The sequence below is a fragment of the Myotis myotis genome, unplaced genomic scaffold (genome assembly GCF_014108235.1).
Source record: "Myotis myotis isolate mMyoMyo1 unplaced genomic scaffold, mMyoMyo1.p scaffold_m19_p_44, whole genome shotgun sequence".
Taxonomy (NCBI): Eukaryota; Metazoa; Chordata; class Mammalia; order Chiroptera; family Vespertilionidae; genus Myotis; species Myotis myotis.
This window is the reverse complement of record NW_023416351.1, coordinates 1,498,649-1,517,818: the sequence shown is the minus strand read 5'-3', so window position 1 is coordinate 1,517,818 and position 19,170 is coordinate 1,498,649. Positions and strand designations below refer to the sequence as shown.

Here is a 19,170-nt window from a genome sequence, read left to right as displayed (position 1 = left end):
CACCCCGTTCCATGACCATCCTGAGGGCTTCCATCCTGGGCAGGGGACCTGACGGAGCCTGAGCGGGCGTGGCCAGCCGGCCTGGAGCAGGAATGGGGGCCGGGCGGCAGACCCTGAGGCTGCCCTCTGAAAGCGCCCGGGGCAGGTGATGACAGGGCTCCCGGCTCTGCCCTCACTGCTGGTCCTGCAGTCCCGGCAACCTGCCTGGGGGAGATGGCCCAGAGGCACCCCAGAGATAGCCAGGGGCACTGCCCCTTCAGCCCCAGGGCTCCAGGGAGACCAGCTGCCCGTAAGGCCCGCGCCAGGCCCAGGTAGGGTTTGTGTGACTGAGGCAGGTGTCTGCGCACCTGGGATGCCTTCCCTGAGGGACTTGGGGCCAGAGTGCCCTGCTGTGTGCCTTCTCCCCAAGCCTCAGTTCCCCACCTGCAGGTTGGGCTGGGCTGATCACAGTGCCTAACAAGAGGAGTGTGGTCGGGATCCAAGAGAGAATGTCTGGGGGCTGCCGTGGGGGGCACGTCACTGCCCGCACCTTCCTCGGCTGTGGGTGCTGCGAGGATGGCGAGAAGCAGGAGCGTGGGCAGGGGGTGCACTGTGCAGGCTCCGCTGGGTCCACACCTGAACAGCTGCGTCTGCTTCTTCCTCCCAAGGGCAGGCAGGCGGCGTCCAGCCATGGCCGAGGAGGACCTCCTGGCTGCTCTGAGGTGGCCCAGGCCCTCCCCACGGCCAGGAGCCCCTTGGGAGGCGCCCTACATGGCCTGGACTGACCACATGGAGGAGAGGCCGGGCCCCCAGGGGCAGGCCTGCAGCCACCCTGCTTGGACAGCCGGCAAGGAGGCCCGGGATGGGGACAGCTCGGTGTCATCGGGCCGCCTGTCCGGCTCTTCGGGGGGCCACAAGTCGTGCGCACCTGCCCACAGGCCCTGGAAGGAGAGGCCCCCTCTGGTGCTGGGGTCCCCACAGCAGCACGGGGAAAGCAACCCCCGGCTGGAGCAGCTGAGGGAGAAGATCCGGGCCCAGGCATGCCGGCAGGCCAGCTGCGCCTCCCTGGGCACCTCGATGCCCTCCAGCACCTCGAACCTCCTCAGAGCCTCCCCGCCAGCCCCCCGGAGGAAGGTCAGAAAGCTGAAGAAGGCCCCTCCAGCCCCGGCCTCCCCAGGTCAGGAGCAGCTTCCTAGTGAGGGTGGGAGGGCCGCGCTGGGATCCTGGGTGTACCCACTGGGTGTCACTGCCTGAGGCCCCAAGAGGGGTCAGCCTGGGAGCTGAGAGGGAGGACAGCCTCTCGGAGGGTCCTCAAGCTGGGCTGCAGCACAGGGAAGGCCAGGCTGCTGGCAGCGGAGCGGGGCGGGTGTGTGGGAGGGACTGGCCCCGGCTGGAGGCTTGTGGAAGGGGCGCTGGGGTGCGGGAGGCAGAGTCAGGGTCAGGTCTTTGGGGAATCCGGTCAGGAACACCTTGAAAATCTTGCAGGGAGTTTGAAGGTGCCCAGAGGCACGGTGTGCCCCTGCCCGGCGGCGTGGGGGATGGGGTGCGGGGAGGCAAGGGCGAGGCTGGGGATAGAGAAACACCCACACGCAGCTTCCCTGTCGGAGAGACGGCCGCCACGCACGCAGCCCTGCAGCTCTGCCCACTGAGCCGGTGCTTAGCTCTTTCCAGGAGGCAGGGAGGATGCTTTCTTCTAAGATGATACTTTGTTTAAAAAAAGTATAAAGTACACTCAGCACTGACCACCACACAGCGCACGGCTCAGCGGCATCAGGGACAGTCACACTGCTGTGCGTGTACCGTTCTCTCCAGGACTTTCCGTCCACTGCAAAGCGCAGAGAGTGAAACGAGAACGGCTGGCACTCCCCGTGTCCCCTCCCCGCCACTGCCCTGGTTAATGCTTTGGGGTGCGTCCCTCGAAGCCACTCTTCACTTTGCAAAAGGGGACTTTGCGTGCACACAGGGACGGTCCTTTCCCATGCTGCCTGGTGCCAGCCGCACGAGGCCCCAGATGAGGCACACGGGGCCCTGTCGCCCCCAGGCCGGCCACCGTGGTGCTGCTCTGGCTGGACAGTCATGTGGCCTCGAGCTCAGCACCACGAGTGAGGTCGGGCCCATGGATGCACCTGGGCCTGGGGTCTGAGTCCAGGGCGCGGCGCTGAGAGGCTGTCGAGCGGGTGCCAAACGGGGACTCTTCCTCGAGGTCTCGTGACAACCTCTCCTTTACACTCTGCTCCAGGCTTTGGCAACCCGAGTGCAGCTGGGCGTGCCGTTCAGGACAAGGCCGTCCCTGGCCAGGAGCGTGCGCCCTCCAGGGTCTCCCAGCGCCAGGCCTCCGGTGAGTGGCTCTGCGGCCGACCATCCTGGCACCTCGGCCCAGGGCAGGGAGCTGGTGGGGCATGTCTCCGTGCCGAGACTCCTGCACAGAATAAGTGAGGCCTTTCCTGCATGGCCACGTGCCAGCCACAGGGGTCCTCCAGGTCCTGCCGGTTCCTGGACTCGCTGCTCACCCACAGGTGGCCCAGCCAGGCCACAGCCCAGCCTTGCTCGGCAGGTGCCCAGGTACTGGCTATGGGTCGGCAGATTTCCAGGCAGGGTGCCAAAGGCCCAGGGACCAAGGGAACCATGAGGGTTTGGCTCACTCATTCACCCAACAGATCAAGGAGTAAGGATGGAAGGCAGATGGGAGCCGCTCCTGGGGGCCGAGGGTGGGAGCCAGGGCTGGCGTGGGCTTTGGCAGGCTCCACGGAGGTGGGGTGGGGGGGGCGCTGTCTCCACAGTCCAGAGAGGCTGCAAGATGTTGGTGACCGAGGTAGAGAGAGAGGAAAGGGCTGGGAGCAGAGGTCGGGCTGTCCTGGCCCAGGGGAGCACTGAGGGTTTTGGGGGGGCTGTGGGCAGGAGAAGGTGAGTCAGGACACCAGGGGGCAGTCATAGCTTGTCCCAGTGGTGCCCTAGTGGCCAGGGTTGGGCAAAGGTTGGTCAACACTCACATCCAGACCCCAGTGAGTGGCAGCCACAGGCATGTTTTTTGGAGGTGTCTCACCCCAGACAGAAGGGGAGCCAGGTGCGGGCCCGGCCCCCACGTGCCAAGGGGCAGAACCTGTCCCTAACCCAGCTCCGGCCTAACCAAGGGCACCAGCCACTCCACATAGAATGGCTGTCCTCCTCCTCCTGCTGTGGGCCCGATGGCCTCAGCTCATCCACCCCCACGGAGGCCCTGGGGCAACAGTGAAATTCGGGACTTGAGGACCTCAGCACCCACTGTCACTGGTCGCCAACTCTTGGCAGTCACATTTCAGCTGCCGTTTTAGAGCCTCCAGAAGCAGGGTGTGGGCAGGGCCTGGGTCTTGAGGTCCCTCCTGGCAACAGCATCGGGCACTGAGGACCAAGGCTGGACTGGCCGCACCAGAGGCCAGTCTTTCCCCGTGGGCCCAGCCATGTAGACATGGTGGGCTTGGCCTATTCCCTTGAGCTAACTGGCCTATTGGCTTCCCCTCCAGTCTGCCCCTGTGGGATTCAGTCTCTACCCCCTCGGGGTCTCCACATCCCCCTGACTGTCCAGCCAGGGGTGGACTGGGCTGTGGGAAGGACCCTCTGACTCCAGCTCTCACTCCTGGTCTCCCAGTGTGGCCAGCTGCCATGCCTGGGTTCACCCGTGGGCCAGTCAGTTATTTATTCATTCAACAAACACGAGTGCCATGGCCAGCCTCAAGTTGGGTGCAGGAGACCGAGTGGGAATCTGTGCACAGTCAGGGAGGAGTGGGGAGCCTGCTGGCAGGAGGGCTCCCCAGAGGTGCTCCACACAGAACGCAGAGGGGGGTGGGCAGCCACGTGTGCCCCTTGAGCCCTGTGGCCGGCTGCCTGCACTAGCATGCAGGACCAGGGAGCAGGGTGGCCCCCACATTGTCCCCTGGAACCTGGTCGGAACCCCTGTGTATGTGTTACTGCTCATCTTCTCTCCCCTCCCCCTCTCTCCTCACACTGAAGTTCCACGGGAGAAACACAAAAGCATGAAGAGTAGTTCTTGCAAAAGAGAGAAGGCCCCCAGGTCATCCACCAGAAGAGCTGCCAAAGACCAGGGTAAGGCTGGAGGGGCCGTGAGGGTGGCTGGTCCCCGCGGGCCCAGCACGCTTCCGCCGCCCCACTCTGCTCTCTGTGTGTACGTGTTTGGGGCCCAGCACGCTTCCGCCGCCCCACTCTGCTCTCTGTGTGCACGTGTTTGGGGCGGGCATCTGGGGTCGACGGGCCAGGCTTGACTGGGGGGTGGGTCTGCTGTGAACGGAGGAGGCAGCGCTGGTGTCTGCACCTCAGGCGCCTGCAGAGCCTGACCATCCCCCCAGCAGTGGGACCCACTGGTGCAGGGGCTGTCCCTTGTGACATGCGAGCGAAAGTCCGCAAACCCCCATGTGCAGTCCCAAAGGCCCTCGGCCACACGCATTCCCAGTCTGCTCCTCAAGCACACTGACACGCATGGACAAGCATGGTGCATGGCAGGCCTATGACACATGTGGTTGACAGTGTGGCTGCTTTCCTGTTGCACCGTGCCATGTGACAAGTTATAGGTTCCACCGCCTTTGGCACTGGGAAGACTGGCGGAGGGAACGGGCCGATGGGCCTGGTGTGGGATTTGGAATTCCAGGGAGCGAGCTCACCTGGGCACGGATGGGGGGAGTGACCGGGGGCAGCATCCACCGTCTTGCCCCCCCTTTGGGGACGTAGAGCCGTCACCAGGGGGGACGTTGGTGACGCATTTGTGTGACAGCTGAGAGGTCTGCTAAGTGGTCTTGGTGGTGGGAGCATCCCCACCTGCAGCTCCTTGACCAGGTGGGGCCCCCAGGCTGAGGCCAGCTCAGCAGGACTCTTAGTCCAAGATACACAGCTCTGAGCTGCCCCTGCGCATCCCCGTGCCTCAGTTTCCCCCATGGCATGAGATGAAAGTCCTGGGTGGGGGTGGTCCTGAGTGAGGTGGGGACACTGAGGCTGGCCCCAGTGCTGGGGGGCGGAGGCAAAACCCCGCTCCTGCTGACAGTGAGGGGTGCTGGGAGACCTGGAGAAGGTTCCAGAAGCCACACTGAAAATACACAAAACGTAAACGTTCTCTGCACCGTCCTCTCCCCACTCTCGGCTCTTTGGTTTGTTTTGTTTTCATGGCTCGCTTGAAAAATGACCGTCTTTCTGCCCGACACTGGGTCAGAGGGCGCACCTCGGGCCGCATCCATCATCGTCACGCGTGTCTCCCGGACGCACTGACCATCAGTTCCTGTCAACGGGGAAGGCACAGCTGGGCTGAGGAGGGATGGGATGGGGTCAGAGGTCGGAGTCACGGGACTTGGGAATCGGATGATTTAGGAATTTGCTGTCGTTAACAAAAAATTAAATCACAATAGTTATAAAATATTCATCCATCCGCCCAGAGGAAAATGAAGCCCCATATTTAATTTCAGATGATATCACCTCACTTTGCATTTTTTATCATAGATGAGGTCGGCCCTGGGGCTCTGACAGGGCACTGGGGACTTCATCCATTTCTGCAGATTAAAAACCCTCTCGTAAAAAAATTAATTGCCATTAAACTGCTCAGCAGAAGGAAAAATGTGCCCGTCAGGACCCATTTATTGACCCGGACCCTCTGGTGGGCTAATGGGGACACTGAGCGCCCCACAAAGGAGGGATCTCTGGGCGGGGTGCCAAGATGCCTGGCCAGAAACAGCCCCTTCCCACCGGACAGAGTGGTCTCTCTGGGAAGCCCCACTCCTGGGTCCCCTCGAAATCCAGAGGTGGTGGGGGTGGGGGGGGCAGTTCCAGCCTTTGGCTTCTGCCCTGAGCCAGCTGAATACTGACCCTCTGGGCTCAGCTCCTGTAGAGGTTGTGGCTGCTTTTCCATCCTTGCGACTCTGTGGGAAGGTGCTTACAGAGGGGGAAACTGAGGCAGGGAGAAGTTAAGTCAATGGCTCAAGGCCCATAGCTACTGATGGGCAGAGCTGGAATATAAACCCAGATCTAGGACTCCTGAGACCAAGCTCCCAGGGCCTGGGGCTGGAGGGCACAGTGGGCTGAGGGTGGGGCAGGGGTGGCAATGTCTCCTGGAGGGGAGTGGCCTCCGGTCCTGTCCTATTGGGGCATAGCTTATGCAGGACCCGGCCCCCAGGGGACATGTTCCTAGAGGGACATGGCCTTACAAAAGGTGTGACTTGGAGGGCAGGGACTTGTTCCAGAGAGGGTGGCCTGGATGTGGCCTTAGGGGACTTCCAGGGGGCACGGCCTCTGGAGAGCAAGGTTCTGTGTGGCCTTCCTCTCCTTGAAGCCCAGCTTCAGGCCTGCGCTGATGTCTCTGGCCTGGGCACTGGGAGGTGCCCCAACTGGGGCATTTGTGCTGGCAAGGCCTGACCCTGCCTGGCCACCTGTCCCGGGCAGGCTGACCTCTGGATGGTCTCTGCTGTGAGGCTCCCTGGTTGGCAGGAAGCCCTTTCATGGGGGGCAGGACAACTTTTAGCTGGGCGGTCTTGTTTCCCCTTCGTTTGCTGCCAGGGGAGGGGCAGTGAGTGCCTTGGGTGTCTGTGTGTGTCTGTGTGCATATCTGTGTGTGCATGTTTGTGCATGCATCTATGTGTGTGTGTGTGTGTGTGCATCTCTGTATACATACAAGGGTGTCTCTGTGTGTGCATGTGTGTGTCTGTGTGCATCTCTGTATGCATGTGTGTCTGTGTGCATCTCTGTGTGTGCATCTCTGTGTGCATGTGTGTCTGTGTGCATCTCTGTGTGCATGTGTGTCTGTGTGCATCTCTGTGTGTGCATCTCTGTGTGCATGTGTGTCTGTGTGCATCTCTGTGTGTGCATCTCTGTGTGCATGTGTGTCTGTGTGCATCTCTGTGTGTGCATGTGTACATGCAAGGGTGTCTCTGTGTGTGCATGTGTATATCTATGTGCATCGCTGAGTGTGTTTGTGTGTCTCTGTGCATCTGTGTGTGTGCATGTGTGTGTCTGTGTGCATGTGTGTGTGCATCTCTGTGTGCATGTGTGTGTGTGCGCATCTCTGTGTGCATGTGTACATGCAAGGGTGTCTCTGTGTGTGCATGAGTATGTGTCTGTGTGAATGTGTCTGTTGTGTGCACATGCATATGTGTGTGTGCCTGTGTGTGCAAGTTAAAGGCAGGCTGCTGCTCCTGCCTCTGCCAGGGCCCTGGTGGATGGGTTTGTAATGATGGTGGGGATGCTATTGGCATTTGGTGTGTGTAACCTGGATTATGAAGTAAAACCTTGATAAATGATGTTTATTATGTGACAAGCATGTCTGCATTGGGGACACGCTCTCTTGGCCCCTCATCCTGCCATCCTGGGTGTCTTCAGGGGTCCCCCCACCCCTGTTGTCTCTGAGTGTCACCAGCTCACAAAGAGATGAATTGCCTTCAGCTCAGTCCCAGTGACCAGCTGTGACGTTACCCTCCCGCCTGCCCTGTGTGGGCTGGTGGCTTGTTAGCATCACCGTTGTGATGATTATCGGTTGGCACTTACTGTGCTGCGTGCGCTTCTGGGCCTGTGTTGAGGTTTTACAGACAGAGCCATAGGAAGAACATGTGCTCTTCCCGTTCTGGGGCCAGAATCTGAAATCAGGGTGTCGGGGCTGTGCTCCCTCCGAGGGCTCCAGGAGAGGGTCCTTCCTGCCTCTTCAGCTTCTGGGGGCTCCTGGCCACATCCTTTCAATCTTCACGTGGGCCCGCCCCCTCATTCACGTGCCCACTTCCGGTTGATCACGGACCCCACCCCTGTACACACACCTACTCTCACGTGTTCATGTGGCCCCGCCCCATGTGATCATGAGACCCCCCTCTGTTCACATGACCACTCCCCTTCTTCAGGTGGCCATGCCCCCCATTCACATGACCACTCCCTCCTGCTGGCACAGCCACACCTCATGTTCACGTGACCGTGTTAATGTAAAAAAACATTCTAACCTGTAACGAATTTTTGTGAGTTTATTTGAGCCAAACTCTCAACAATTGCTGGGAAGCAGGATCTCAATATCTATAATAATAAAAGCATAATATGCAAATTGACTGAATGGCCAAATAGCAGAACGACCATCCTGACGACCATGCTATGACATGCATTGGCACCAGGCCAGCCAAGGTGGGTGCAATGCAATTGGTCAGGGGCCTGCCATCGCCCCACAATTGCCCTGCAGAGGGAGGCCCAGTCCACCAGCCAGCAGGGTGATCAATCGGGGGGCTCTGAGATTGCCCCGCAGAAAGGCCTAGGATACCTACTGGCCAGGGGGGCGATCGATTGGGGGAGGGCTCCATGATCGCCCCACAGAGGGAGGCCCAGGCCACGGGCCAGGGGGCAATCAATCGGGGGGACTCTGCGATCACCCCAAAGAGGGAGGCCACCCTCTGCAGGGCAATGGATGCGGGGGGGGGGGAACCTCCACAGAACCGGGGAACTAGGGTTGTGTGGCAGCAGGCGTGGGCAGTGCCAAGCCAAGGCGGGTGTGGGTGGGGGGTGGGGCCACAAGGGCACCAGCAGCCGAGGCTGCGAAGGCCTACCCTTGCACGAATTTTGTGCCTCAGGCCTCTAGGATTGGGATAATGCTACAGAGAATGGTCGTTTTTCACCTTGTTTTATAAATTACCATCAAAGGAGGAGACGTACGTGGGTCACGTGAAATCCATTGCTGGTAGATTAGGGAGGTGGGAGAAAGCAAAGAGGGGAAACCTCTGGGATTGGATAAAAAGTAAAATGATAGACACATGCTTCATTTACTTAGGTGGGTGCAGGATAGTTAACAGCCAACAATTAACATGATAACAAGAACAATGAGGGAATTTAAGGTCTTGACTCTGGGCCCTGGACCATTGGTTGTACCCTGAGTGGTTCAGAGAAGGGGAAGTTACAAGTTACCTGACATTTCACAGGTATGTTATCTCAGATGCAAAAAGACAATAGGTTCAGTTAAGAACTACCCACCATAGACCGCTTTTTATTATTTTTTTTATTGATTTCAGAAAGGAAGGGAGAGGGAGAGAGAAACATCAATGATGAGAGAGAATCATTGATTGGCTGCCTCCTGTAAGCCCCCCACTGGGGATCAAGCCCGCAACCCAGGCATGTGCCCTTGACCAGAATCGAACCAGGGACCCTTCAGTCCGCAGGCTGATGCTCTATCCACCGAGTCAAACAGGCTAAGGCTGCTTAAAAAGTTTAATTTCAGACCATCCTTTGTGGTTAATTTAGGTCTTAGAGTTTGCAAAACCATCATACCAGCCTTCCCTGAGCTTGTCAGGTTAGCATGTGGCCTTTTTTCATCCACAACTGCAACCCATGATCATACGATCACACCCATGGCCACATGACCACACCCCAGGTCCACACTCCCGTGTTCATGTGGTCCCTCCTCCATCCTCACAGGACCCCTCCTCCTTCCTTACCTAGCCCATCCTCTGTCTTCACCTGGTCCCTCCTCTGTGGTGGGGAGACCAGATGTCAAGCAAGGTGGCCAAGCAAGGTCCTGAGGGGGACACTTGAGTACCATCAAGGCCCCCAGAGGGAGGGCTGGAGTGTGTGGCTCCAGGTGGCAGTGGGCCTGTATCAGGGCGGGTGAGGGGAGAGAGCCAGCAGAGGAAGGTCGGACTGAGCCAGGAGGCCAGGGTCCTGTTCCCACCTCCCCTGCACACTCGCACATACACACTTGCTCCGTTTTGCTCCTCCCAGGACCAGTGGCCCTCCCCTTCCCCAATCCAGGCAGCAAGAGTTGAAACAGCCCCTTCCTGGAGGCAGGACTTCCCCTCCCCACTGCTGTCCCCGCCCCTGCTGTCACGTGAACTGGTCTCCCAGGCTGCACGGAGCCACCGCCCTTCCCACTGGGGCCAGCATTCGGAGCCTCTGTGTGTTTTCTCTGTTTAAGATTCTGAGTTGGTTGGTGTTTACGCCTGGAGGAAAGGACAAGCCCTGGTGAGAGGGCTGCTCGGGCCCCCTCCCGCCCTCCCCAGGCTCCAGAGCAAGGCCCCCTCAGGAGCGCCGGCCCCCACCATGGAATTAGGTACCTTGTGCCTCCGCCTGCATGTGTGCGCACGCGGGCTCCCCCTGCTCTTCTGCCGAAGATGGGTGGGCATGGGCCCCATGCCGCCGGGAAGAGGTGGCATTGGTGCCTGAGCAGCGCCTCCCAGTGACGTGTCAGTGCCCTGTGAACTCGCCACCAGAAGGGGACTTTGGGAAACCGTTCTATTTAGAACCTGGAGGTCAGGGTTTCTGTCCCTGAAGGGCACCCCTTTGGCTCCGGAAGGCTGGGCATGGCTGTCTCGGCTTTCCCGACTTAGGGGAGCAGGGCGAGTGCCGATGGGGTCCTCCCAGACACCCGTCCCCCAACCTGTGCTCAGTGTTCACCAGGTGCCAGGCACAGCCTCACAGCACCTGCCCCTCGGGTCTAATGTGAGTTAGGGATGACCACAGAGACAGGAGGCTCCCTGGGGCGGGGGTGGGGTGCCTCTGAGCTCTGTGGGTCCACCCCTAGTGACTGCCTGTCTTTGCAGGAGACATGGAGGACAGAGCTGCTGAGAGCTCCCCTGTTGGCCCCCGGACACCCCGCCCAGGCACCGTCCGCAGCGACCCATGGGTGCCCACCCACATGCCCAACCTGGCGTCCTGTGACGAGGCCGGGAGCATCCACTCTGCCATGGCCATCCTGCAGGACCTCCGCCAGCAAATCCAGGCGGGGCTGGATCTGGCCCAGGACCATCACCGCAGGGGAGGGCAGGAGCGCCGGCAGCTGGCAGGGAGGAGGCCCAAGGGCCACTGGAGTGCCCCGGACGTGCGGGTCTCCCTCAGCAAGAGTTCTCAAGGCCCGGCCAAGGGGGTGCACCGCTCCTCCTCAGAGTGGGCCGGGAGCCTCTCCGCTGGGCAGCACTGGGGTGCCTCGGCCAGGTGGGAGTCCTATCCACAGAGGACCTGGTCCCCCCAAGGACGGAACCCCACCTTCCAGAGGCCTGGGAGCCCCCCTGAGAGGCCCTGGAGTGCCTCGGCCGGGCAGAGGGCTGGGGCCCCCTGCAAAGACTGGGAGGCCTCTCCCCGAGGACGCTGGAGCCTACTGGAAAGGCCAAGCCCTACCACCCAGCGGCCCTGGAGCGCCTCCTTCGTGAAAAAGGCTGGCGCCCCGGTCCAGTGCAGAGCCCACCCCTGGCCCAGGCCCACCCAGAGCACCTCTCAGCTGGCACCTGGGCAGGAGAATGAGGCTCGGCTGCCGCCACCCTGCCCAAAGCCCCGGGGGTTCCTGGGCCACCCATACAGCCCCGCGTCCTTGCGGGAGTTAATGCGCCAGAAGGCCCTGGCGCGCCAGCAGCAGGTCCTGGAGGAGAAGGCCTCGGCCGTGCAGGCACGGGAGCTGCGGAGCCAGCGGCTGCAGGGTGTGTACAGGCAGCAGAGAGAGGCCGTGCGGGGCAGGGCCGGCCCCACCAAGGCCTTCCCCCTGGTCTCCCAGACGACCCCCAGCATCGTGACCTTCGTCCCACACTCAGCACCGTCCAGGGTAGGCACCGGGGTGCGGAGGGGGCGTGGACCAGCTCAGCCACGGCCTCCACCCCCAGGGCCCCGGGGCCTGTCTGCCCCCTCGGTGTGACCAGGCTCTGGAGGGATCCCGTTGACTGTACCAGCCCCTAAAGAGGATAGACCGAGGGGTCCAGCCTGAGACCCCTGGGGGCCGGGGCCAGTTCCGAGCCAAGCCAGGGTGTCAGGGTCTGGGTGAGACTCTGACTGCATCCGTCTCTGTTCCAGGGCCAGGACGCACCTGGGAGCGTGGGGTCGCCCGCGCTGCGGTGGAGCAAGGTGACCTCTGGCATGGTGCTGGGGGACCAGGAGGCCCCGGGCAGGTGGGTATCAGGTGGGGGGCTGCACCTCCTGGGCCCCGGGCCACACAGCCTGGCCATCTCACTGAGGTGAGCTCATACCACACCAGTGCATTTAGCGCTTTCACTGTGCAACCAGAACCTGTTACTTCCAAACCCTTCCATCACCCAGGAGAAACCCCACCCCATCAGCCCACCCTCCCCTGCACCCCATCTCTCCCTCCTGCGCGTTCACATGTTCTGGACATGAGCCTTTGTTCAGGCTTCTCTCGAAGAGCACATTCTCTAGGTCTGTCCCTGCCATATCGTGGTCAGGACTGCCTGCCTTTTCAAGGCTTCATACTGTTCCACTGGGAGGTGGACCAGGTTTGGTTTCCCATCAGTGGACACTGGGGTGTGTCCACCTCTGGCTGCTGTGGAAACTGGACTGGGAACATGGTGTGCGTCTCGGACCCGGCTCTCAGGCCTGTGTGTGGACCCAGAGTGGGGCTGCTGGGCCACCGGGTCGCCCCACACTGGCCTTCTGAGGAACTGCCACGTTCTCCACAGCGGCCGCGCCCATCTGTTCCGCCCGGTCAGTCCGCCAGCAGCACCCAGGGTTCCCGTCTCCACGTCCTCGCGGCTGCTTTTCCTTGTTTTGTTCACAGCAGCGGTCCTGGGGGTGAGGTGGGACCTCACGTGCTTTCCTTTGCATTTCCCGGTGACCTGGGCACTGAGCATCTTCTCATGTGCTCGTCGGTCGCTTCTGTCTTCAGAGGAGGGACCGCTCTGTCCTTGGCCTGCGTTTTGGTGGGGCTATTTGGGTTTCTGGCTGAGCTGCAGGAGCTCTCTCTGCAGTCTGGTCCTAACCCTGTGGCGGCATGGCCTCTAAGTCCCCGCTCGTGCCCTCGCTGCTTCTGTCTCTCTGTTGGTTGTGTCCTTTGATGCGTGGAGGCTTTTCACTTCGAAGCAGCCAATTTATCTGTCTCTTGTCTGTGTTTTTGGCGGCATATCTAAGAAACCGCCGCTGGCTGTCCTCGCTCTAACGGTGGCGGGCGGGCATGTGGCTGCTCCATACCAGCCCCCAGCAAACATGGACCCTGTGAGCACCCCCTGGGTCTGCCCCAGAAGCACCACCACATTCAGCACCTGCACACACGTGTTTCACACACATATGTTTCACACTCACCACTGGACATGTACAGGCAGCAGAGGAAGGCCGTGCTGGGCCTCCCTGACCCTCGCACCCTCTGTCCCCACAGCTTCTGCCTGTGTCTGGACAGAGCCTTGAACCATGAGCCTCTGGAGACAGGAGGCCCCCAGGAAGGCTGGGCGGGTGCTCCCCTGCCGACATCCGCTGGCTCCCCTGCGGGTCCCCGAAAACTCCAGGACCTAACTGCCCACCCCCCACGCCCGGGGCTGTGCATCTACCTGGGCCCCGAGGAGGCCGAGCGCCTGGGCACGCGGGGCCCCCTGCACTTCCGGTACAAGCATGCCCGGTTGCAGGCCCTGGAGACCATGGCCAACGTCCTGAAGCAGCGCATCGACCTCCTGACTGCCAATCTGCTTGGGGCCGATGCAGCGGACACTCTGGAGGACCTGCCCTCGAACCCACCATCCTCGCGCCCCAGCACCCACAGTGCCAGCCTGCCCCTGAGCCTTGGCACCCCCAAGCCCGTGGTGCCAGCCTGTCCCCAAGCCTTGGTGCCCGATGCAGGCAGAGGGTCTCCCTGGGGCTGGGCAGACGTGCGGGCCAGGCTGCTTCTCTCTCCCTCCTGCTTGCCTGACGGAGAGACGCTGCTGTGGAGTCCTGGCTGGGAGCAGCGGAGGAGCGTGAGCCCCGGGGGCCACCTGGCCTACTCGCCACCAGGTAAGCCCACGTGCCCCCAGCTAAGACCCGCACGCAGGCCATGCTGACCACAGCCCTGGCGGCGGCCGAGGGAGCCCCCTCTTTCCCTGCCCTCAGTTTCTCCCGAAGTGGGGATATGTTGGCAATAGCACAGCTGCTGTCACCGAGAAGGTGGTGTAGGTGACGTCCTGGCAATGGGATTGGCATATAGTTTCCCGTCAGCTGCACTGTTGCAGTGGCTCTGGCTGGAGGAGGGGTGAGGCCTGGTCCTGAGGCTTGTGTGTCTGTCACCTCCCTGCCCTGTTCCCTAAGCCAAAGCCAGGCCAGAAAGAGAAGGGGGCACTGGAGACAGGCTGCTGCCTCCTGCCGTGGGCGGGCGCCCTCCCCTCTCCCCTCTCCCCTCTCCCCCTCCTTCCCCATTCCCGCCTCCCTCCCTCCCCACCGACCTCGCTCCCCTCCTCCCCTGGTGCCCACACCTGGAAAGTGACATCCTGGTGCCCATGTCTCCAAAGGATCCATGGAGGATGGATGTTTGAAGCTGGACCGGAGGCTGGCTAGAGACATGGCTTCCGCCCAGGCCCTTGGCCCCTTGGCAGGGAGGTAAGCCCATGATCAGCCTCGAGTCCGGCCGTGCTGTGAGCCATGGGCTGCCTCTGCCTCTCACGCCCCCGGGGCAGGGCCCCCGCTGGCCAAGGCCTGGCAGGGTGGCCACACAGCCCCTGACACACCTGCAGCTCTGAGGCTGGCCGGGCAGTGGTCCTGCCACCTCTGTGGCCTGACCCAGGGCCTGCAGTGAGGACCAGCCCCGATGCACATCCCCCTCCCCCATGCTCCCCGCATGGTTCCCGGCCCAGGGGACAGTCAGCCACACTCTCCTGTGTCCCTGGTATGGTTGGCAGGCTGATTGTCCAGGGGACACTGAGGCAGGGGCACCTGCATCCAGGTTCCACATCCACGTCTGAGTCCTCACGACCAGCCGGCCACAGTCCCTGCACCTCTAGTACCTTCCACCCCCAGCAGTGTCTCAGCCTTCTCTGGCGGCCACTTCATGCAGGTCCCTTATAGGGGACCCTGGGTCCAGTAGCAGAAGAGACTGGCCTAGGCTGGGGTACTGAGGGCCCCTGCCTGCCCCACCTGCCATCCAGCCAGTCCAGCCTGGGCCTAGTTTTGGGGACCTCCTGCAGTCCCCACCCTCACCCCAGGACCACCCCCTGAACCTGGGCCATCCTCCCCCAGTAGCCCTGTCCCTGCTCTGTGTGCCCCCAGCCCTCTCAGCCCCAACTCCCCCACACCAGGAGGGGTGTCCTTCCTGCCGCCCCCCCTCTGCCCGAGCATCTTTGGGGCAGCTGCTTCCTTGACAATGTAACCTTTCCGGGCACTGTGGCCTCTCATCGTCTGGGGTTCAGGCACATGCTCAGCCCCCTCAAGGACTCCCTGTGCAGCTCCAAGAGCTATTCCTTTAGCCCATCGCCCCCCCCCCCCAACCTACCCAGCATTTCCTGACACCAAAGTGGGTGCGGGCCCCCTACATCCTTCTCAGGGACCAGCAGTGCCCTCCTGATCCCCAACCCTGCCCAGTCCTCCTTCCTGGCACACTGCATGGCCTGGAGGTTCTTGGGCATCTCCCGCCCCCTCACCCTCTGTCCTGAGACTGAAGTGCCCTGGGCAGTGGTCTCCAGCCTCCCCTTCCCCTCCTGTCCCTTCCCCTCCCCTCCCCTCCCCTCCCCTCTATGGATATTCCCTGCTAGTGCACCTCCCCTGCCTATCACCCCCAGGAATCCCCACCCACCCTGCCTTCCTAAAGCCCCCTTAGCTTCGCCAGTGGGGGGCTGTTTGGTCCTTTGGGGTGAGTCTTGCCCCCTTCCCTACCTACCCAAGCCCAGCCTCAGCCTGGTCAGTGGAATTGGAATTCCTACCAGAAGGGGGCAGCATTGGGCTGGACGTCTGTCTTCCCAGCACACACCTGCTCCCCTCTTGTCCTTCAGAAGGGGGTGGGGGCGGGGGATCCTGAGAGGTCAGTGTGGGAGCCTGGCTCCAAGGAGGCCACCTGCATCTGCACATCAAGGCAGACGGCCAGCAAGGCCGTGGGCTTGTCCCCGGCCCACAGCCTTCCCACCTGAGCATGTGCCCCCCCCTCCCCCAACCAGGTCCCACAGGCAGAAGTGAGTCATCCACTAGTCTGCCCAGTGGCCCATGCCTGCCCCACCTCCCATCCAGCTGGGATCACAGTCCAGGGCTTGCCAGCCCGAGGGCATTCAGGACTGGTGCCGGCTGTCCCCTCTAAGCCAGCCTCCAGGCTGCAGCTTCCATGGCCAGGCCCCGTCACCTCTCCTGCTGCCCACATCCAGGGCTGAAGGTCACCGCTTCCCCTGAGGCCAGTTTCTGGACCGTTGGGGCCCCTGGGTCACAGGAGACAACCTCCATTTTACAGATGGGAAAACTGAGGCTCAGAGAGAGGGATTTGCCCAGATCACATGGCTCATGGGAGGGCAAGCCAAGATTCAGAGCAGGGCTTGGCCTCAGGAGCCCATTCTCTAGCCCACGGGCCTCCCGAATCTGACCCTCAGTAGGCGGTGTTCTTGCAAGTCCTCCGGGGACTCTGGTGCCACTGAATTCGAGGACCACTGTCCGGGTTCCCGATGCCAGCAGAGCTCTCAGACTCGTGCCGAGTCCATCCCAGGGTCTATCCCAGGGGTCAGCAAGCCACAGCCCCCCGGCCCACTCCTGTGCTTGTAACGAAAGTTTTATTGGCACATGGCAATCAGAGGGCTGCTTTCACGCTCCAGGGCAGGGCTGAGTCCTCCCACAGAGATGGGGCCTGTGTGGCCGCAGAGCGAACGCCGTTCACTCCTCTACGGGGAGTGCCTGCTGCCCTGCCCTGGAGCGTGAGGGAGGCCCTGGCTGCATCGCCGCTGGCCATTCGGGCCTCCCAGGAGTTGAGCCTCTGCGGGGCTGGCTCCTTCCTGCCACCGTCAGGAGGGTCCTCTCGGGAGCCAGCACCCTAAGTTTAGAATGGGAAGGAGGGAGTGAGAGGGAGCCTGGAGAGGACCCTGCAATGCCCTATCTCCCCCCCCCACCCCCCGTTCATGGCCCTGCGCCCCCAGAGTGCCCCCTCCAGCAGCCCCAGGTCACCCGGGAATCAGTCACTGGGCCCATCCGTTGCCTCCTCAGCATCTGGGCTCAGCCCCAGGGCTGCTTGCTCTTTCTGGAACACTCTTCCATGTCACCTCCCCTGCACGTCCATGGGTGGGATGGGGCACAGGTCACACTGACAGCAGCTGCCACACAGCAGGTGCATACAAACACCTGTGCCTCGGGCCCTGAGGGCTGATAGAGAGGGCCAAGCCCCACCTGTCCCCATGGCCACAGGTGGGTGTAGCCAGCATCTTCAGCCACTGCCTGGTGGACATGTGCCAGGAAGTACAGGTCCCTCATGGAGGCACAGGCTCAGCACCCAGGGCAGTGGTGGCCTGCGGCCAAGGGCACTTGGACCCCAGCCCAGTGCCCACAGTGACGTAGAGGCCTGCACTCCTGCGGGGTGCTGGGCCCCTGGGGCTGAGAGCGGAGCCCTAGTTACTGCTTCTCAGAGGAGACCCCACCAAGCAGAGAGTGTCAGCACCTACAGGCCCACCCGCTCACTCCGCCCTCCTGGCCCTGTGGTCACAGGCCTGTCCTGGACACGGCATGAGTCTGAGAGCTCTGCTGGCATCGGGAACCCGACACCCCCCCCCCCCCACCCGCCCAGCCCTGCCAGCTGCCTCCTACCTATCCCACCTACTCACATGCGTGTTTGCATGTCCCCAGCTCACTCGAGGTGCCAGCCCCTCCGGACCCCACCGGTGGCTCCCTGTGGCTGGAGGAGATGCCGTCAGCCAGAGGGGCAGGCTTGGTCACGCCCTGGGCCCTGCAGAGCTGCGGTAAGGGCGAGCCTCCGGACAGGCCCTGGGCTGGCTGGTTGGGTGGCCGGGGAGGTCCTTCGGGGACCCCCTCCACGGCCTGCCGCTCCGGCGAGGTCCTGCGTGTGTAGAGACCCTTTTCTAAGTGGAGAGCATCCATGTTCAGTATTAAAGTGTTTGGAGGCTTTTGGGACCCAGCGGCCTCTGTGCTCTGTTGTGACTGATCCTGGCTTCGAGGGACTTGTATCAGCCACACGTGGTGGGGGCGGGACGTGGGGTGGTGTCTGGGTGGGCAGTGCCGCCTGGTGAGGGTGTGAGACCAGAGCCAGGAGCAGAGAGGGGCCTCCCAACACCCCACAGGGAGGGCCGTCAGTCACTGAAAGGACAAAACACCTGAACTGTGGACCGCAAATCGGGTCTGGAAGGTGCGAGCCTTTGCACTGACTCATTCCCTGAAGGAATATTCGATGGGTGGCGTGGGTGTCAGGACAAGGACAGGCAGAGCGGGTGTGGCCAGCCCTTTCTGCAGAGCTGCCCCTCCACAGGTGCCCACAGAGGGTGGGTCGCAGACCTCCCGAGGAAGGAGAGACCTGGGTGAAGGCTGCCCCTCCCCAGCCCACGGGGGCCTCAGGGCCCCACCCACACCTGCTGGGCTTCCAGGGAAAGGACAGGGCAGAGCTGCCCACCTACCTGAAAACGACCTCCTAGGCCTCTGAGGTCTGTCGGGGCTGAGCTGTCGCCGGGGCCTGGCAGCATCCACAGGCTGACCCTAGGCAGCCAGGTTGCCAGGGCTTCTAGAACAACCAGCACTGCTCCCTGCCCTGCCTCTCCAGAGGTGGGAGCAGGTTGGGCCGTGGTCTTACCCGTCTCTCCTACAATTCTCTGGCAGAGTCTCTATCCTGGGGCCACAGGCAGCCCAGGAGTCATTTGAAATCAGGGTGGCTCCTGCCTGAGTGGCTGAGGGCAGGGCTCAGGTAGCCAGAACCAGCAGTGAACACAACCCAGAGGCCTGCACTGGGCTCCCGTCAGACACCTCCTCCAGGGAGCCTTTCAGATAACACTTGGGTCACTCACCCGCCGTCGCCTGCTCTGTGGGCATCAAACTCCTGCTTGTGCGCCTGTCTGCATGGCTCATCTCCCACCACCTCCATGGCCGCGTGGGGTTCAGACCCAGCTTCAAGTCGGCCAGCTCCCGTTTTTACCAATGGAAGCAGTGCCATCCAACAGAACCTTCTGGACTCACAGGCCTCGGCCAGCGCTGCCCAACAGAACTTACTTTCTAACGACATCATCCAACAGAACCTTCTGGAATGAGGGAAATGGTCTAAATGGTGGGCTCTTCAATAGGGCAGCCGGCAGCCACCAGCCACCTGTGGCTCTGTAGCCATTAAAGAATTTTGCACACAGATCAGCATGGTGGCTGCAGCCGCGGCCGCCATGAGGGACAGCACAGCCCTGACTTCAGACACAGGGCTCCCCCAGACAGACAGGAACGGCGTCAGCTGCACTGGTTGGGGGCCAACTCCGTCAGTGAGAGCACCGTCATCCTCGTCACCATCACCATCCTCACCAGCGATCCTAACGGCACTTACTGACCCTCCCACTGGATCCTCGCTTCCAGGTGCTCTAGGGC

The 19,170-nt window shown here is 61.9% G+C and overlaps 1 protein-coding gene across 1 annotated transcript in view; it reads left to right on the top strand.

Moving 5' to 3' along the window:
* The first annotated feature begins 213 nt into the window (after positions 1–213).
* The window catches only part of CCDC187 (coiled-coil domain containing 187), a 31,788-nt gene continuing 12,831 nt past the window's right edge, over positions 214–19,170 (top strand). Inside the window, exons 1-9 of the mRNA XM_036306859.1 lie at positions 214–311; positions 648–1,156; positions 2,219–2,317; positions 3,967–4,059; positions 10,506–11,497; positions 11,743–11,837; positions 13,055–13,662; positions 14,154–14,241; positions 17,446–17,558. Coding sequence (XP_036162752.1) covers positions 214–311; positions 648–1,156; positions 2,219–2,317; positions 3,967–4,059; positions 10,506–11,497; positions 11,743–11,837; positions 13,055–13,662; positions 14,154–14,241; positions 17,446–17,558 — 2,695 coding nt within the window. The remainder of the gene's footprint in view (positions 312–647; positions 1,157–2,218; positions 2,318–3,966; positions 4,060–10,505; positions 11,498–11,742; positions 11,838–13,054; positions 13,663–14,153; positions 14,242–17,445; positions 17,559–19,170) is intronic.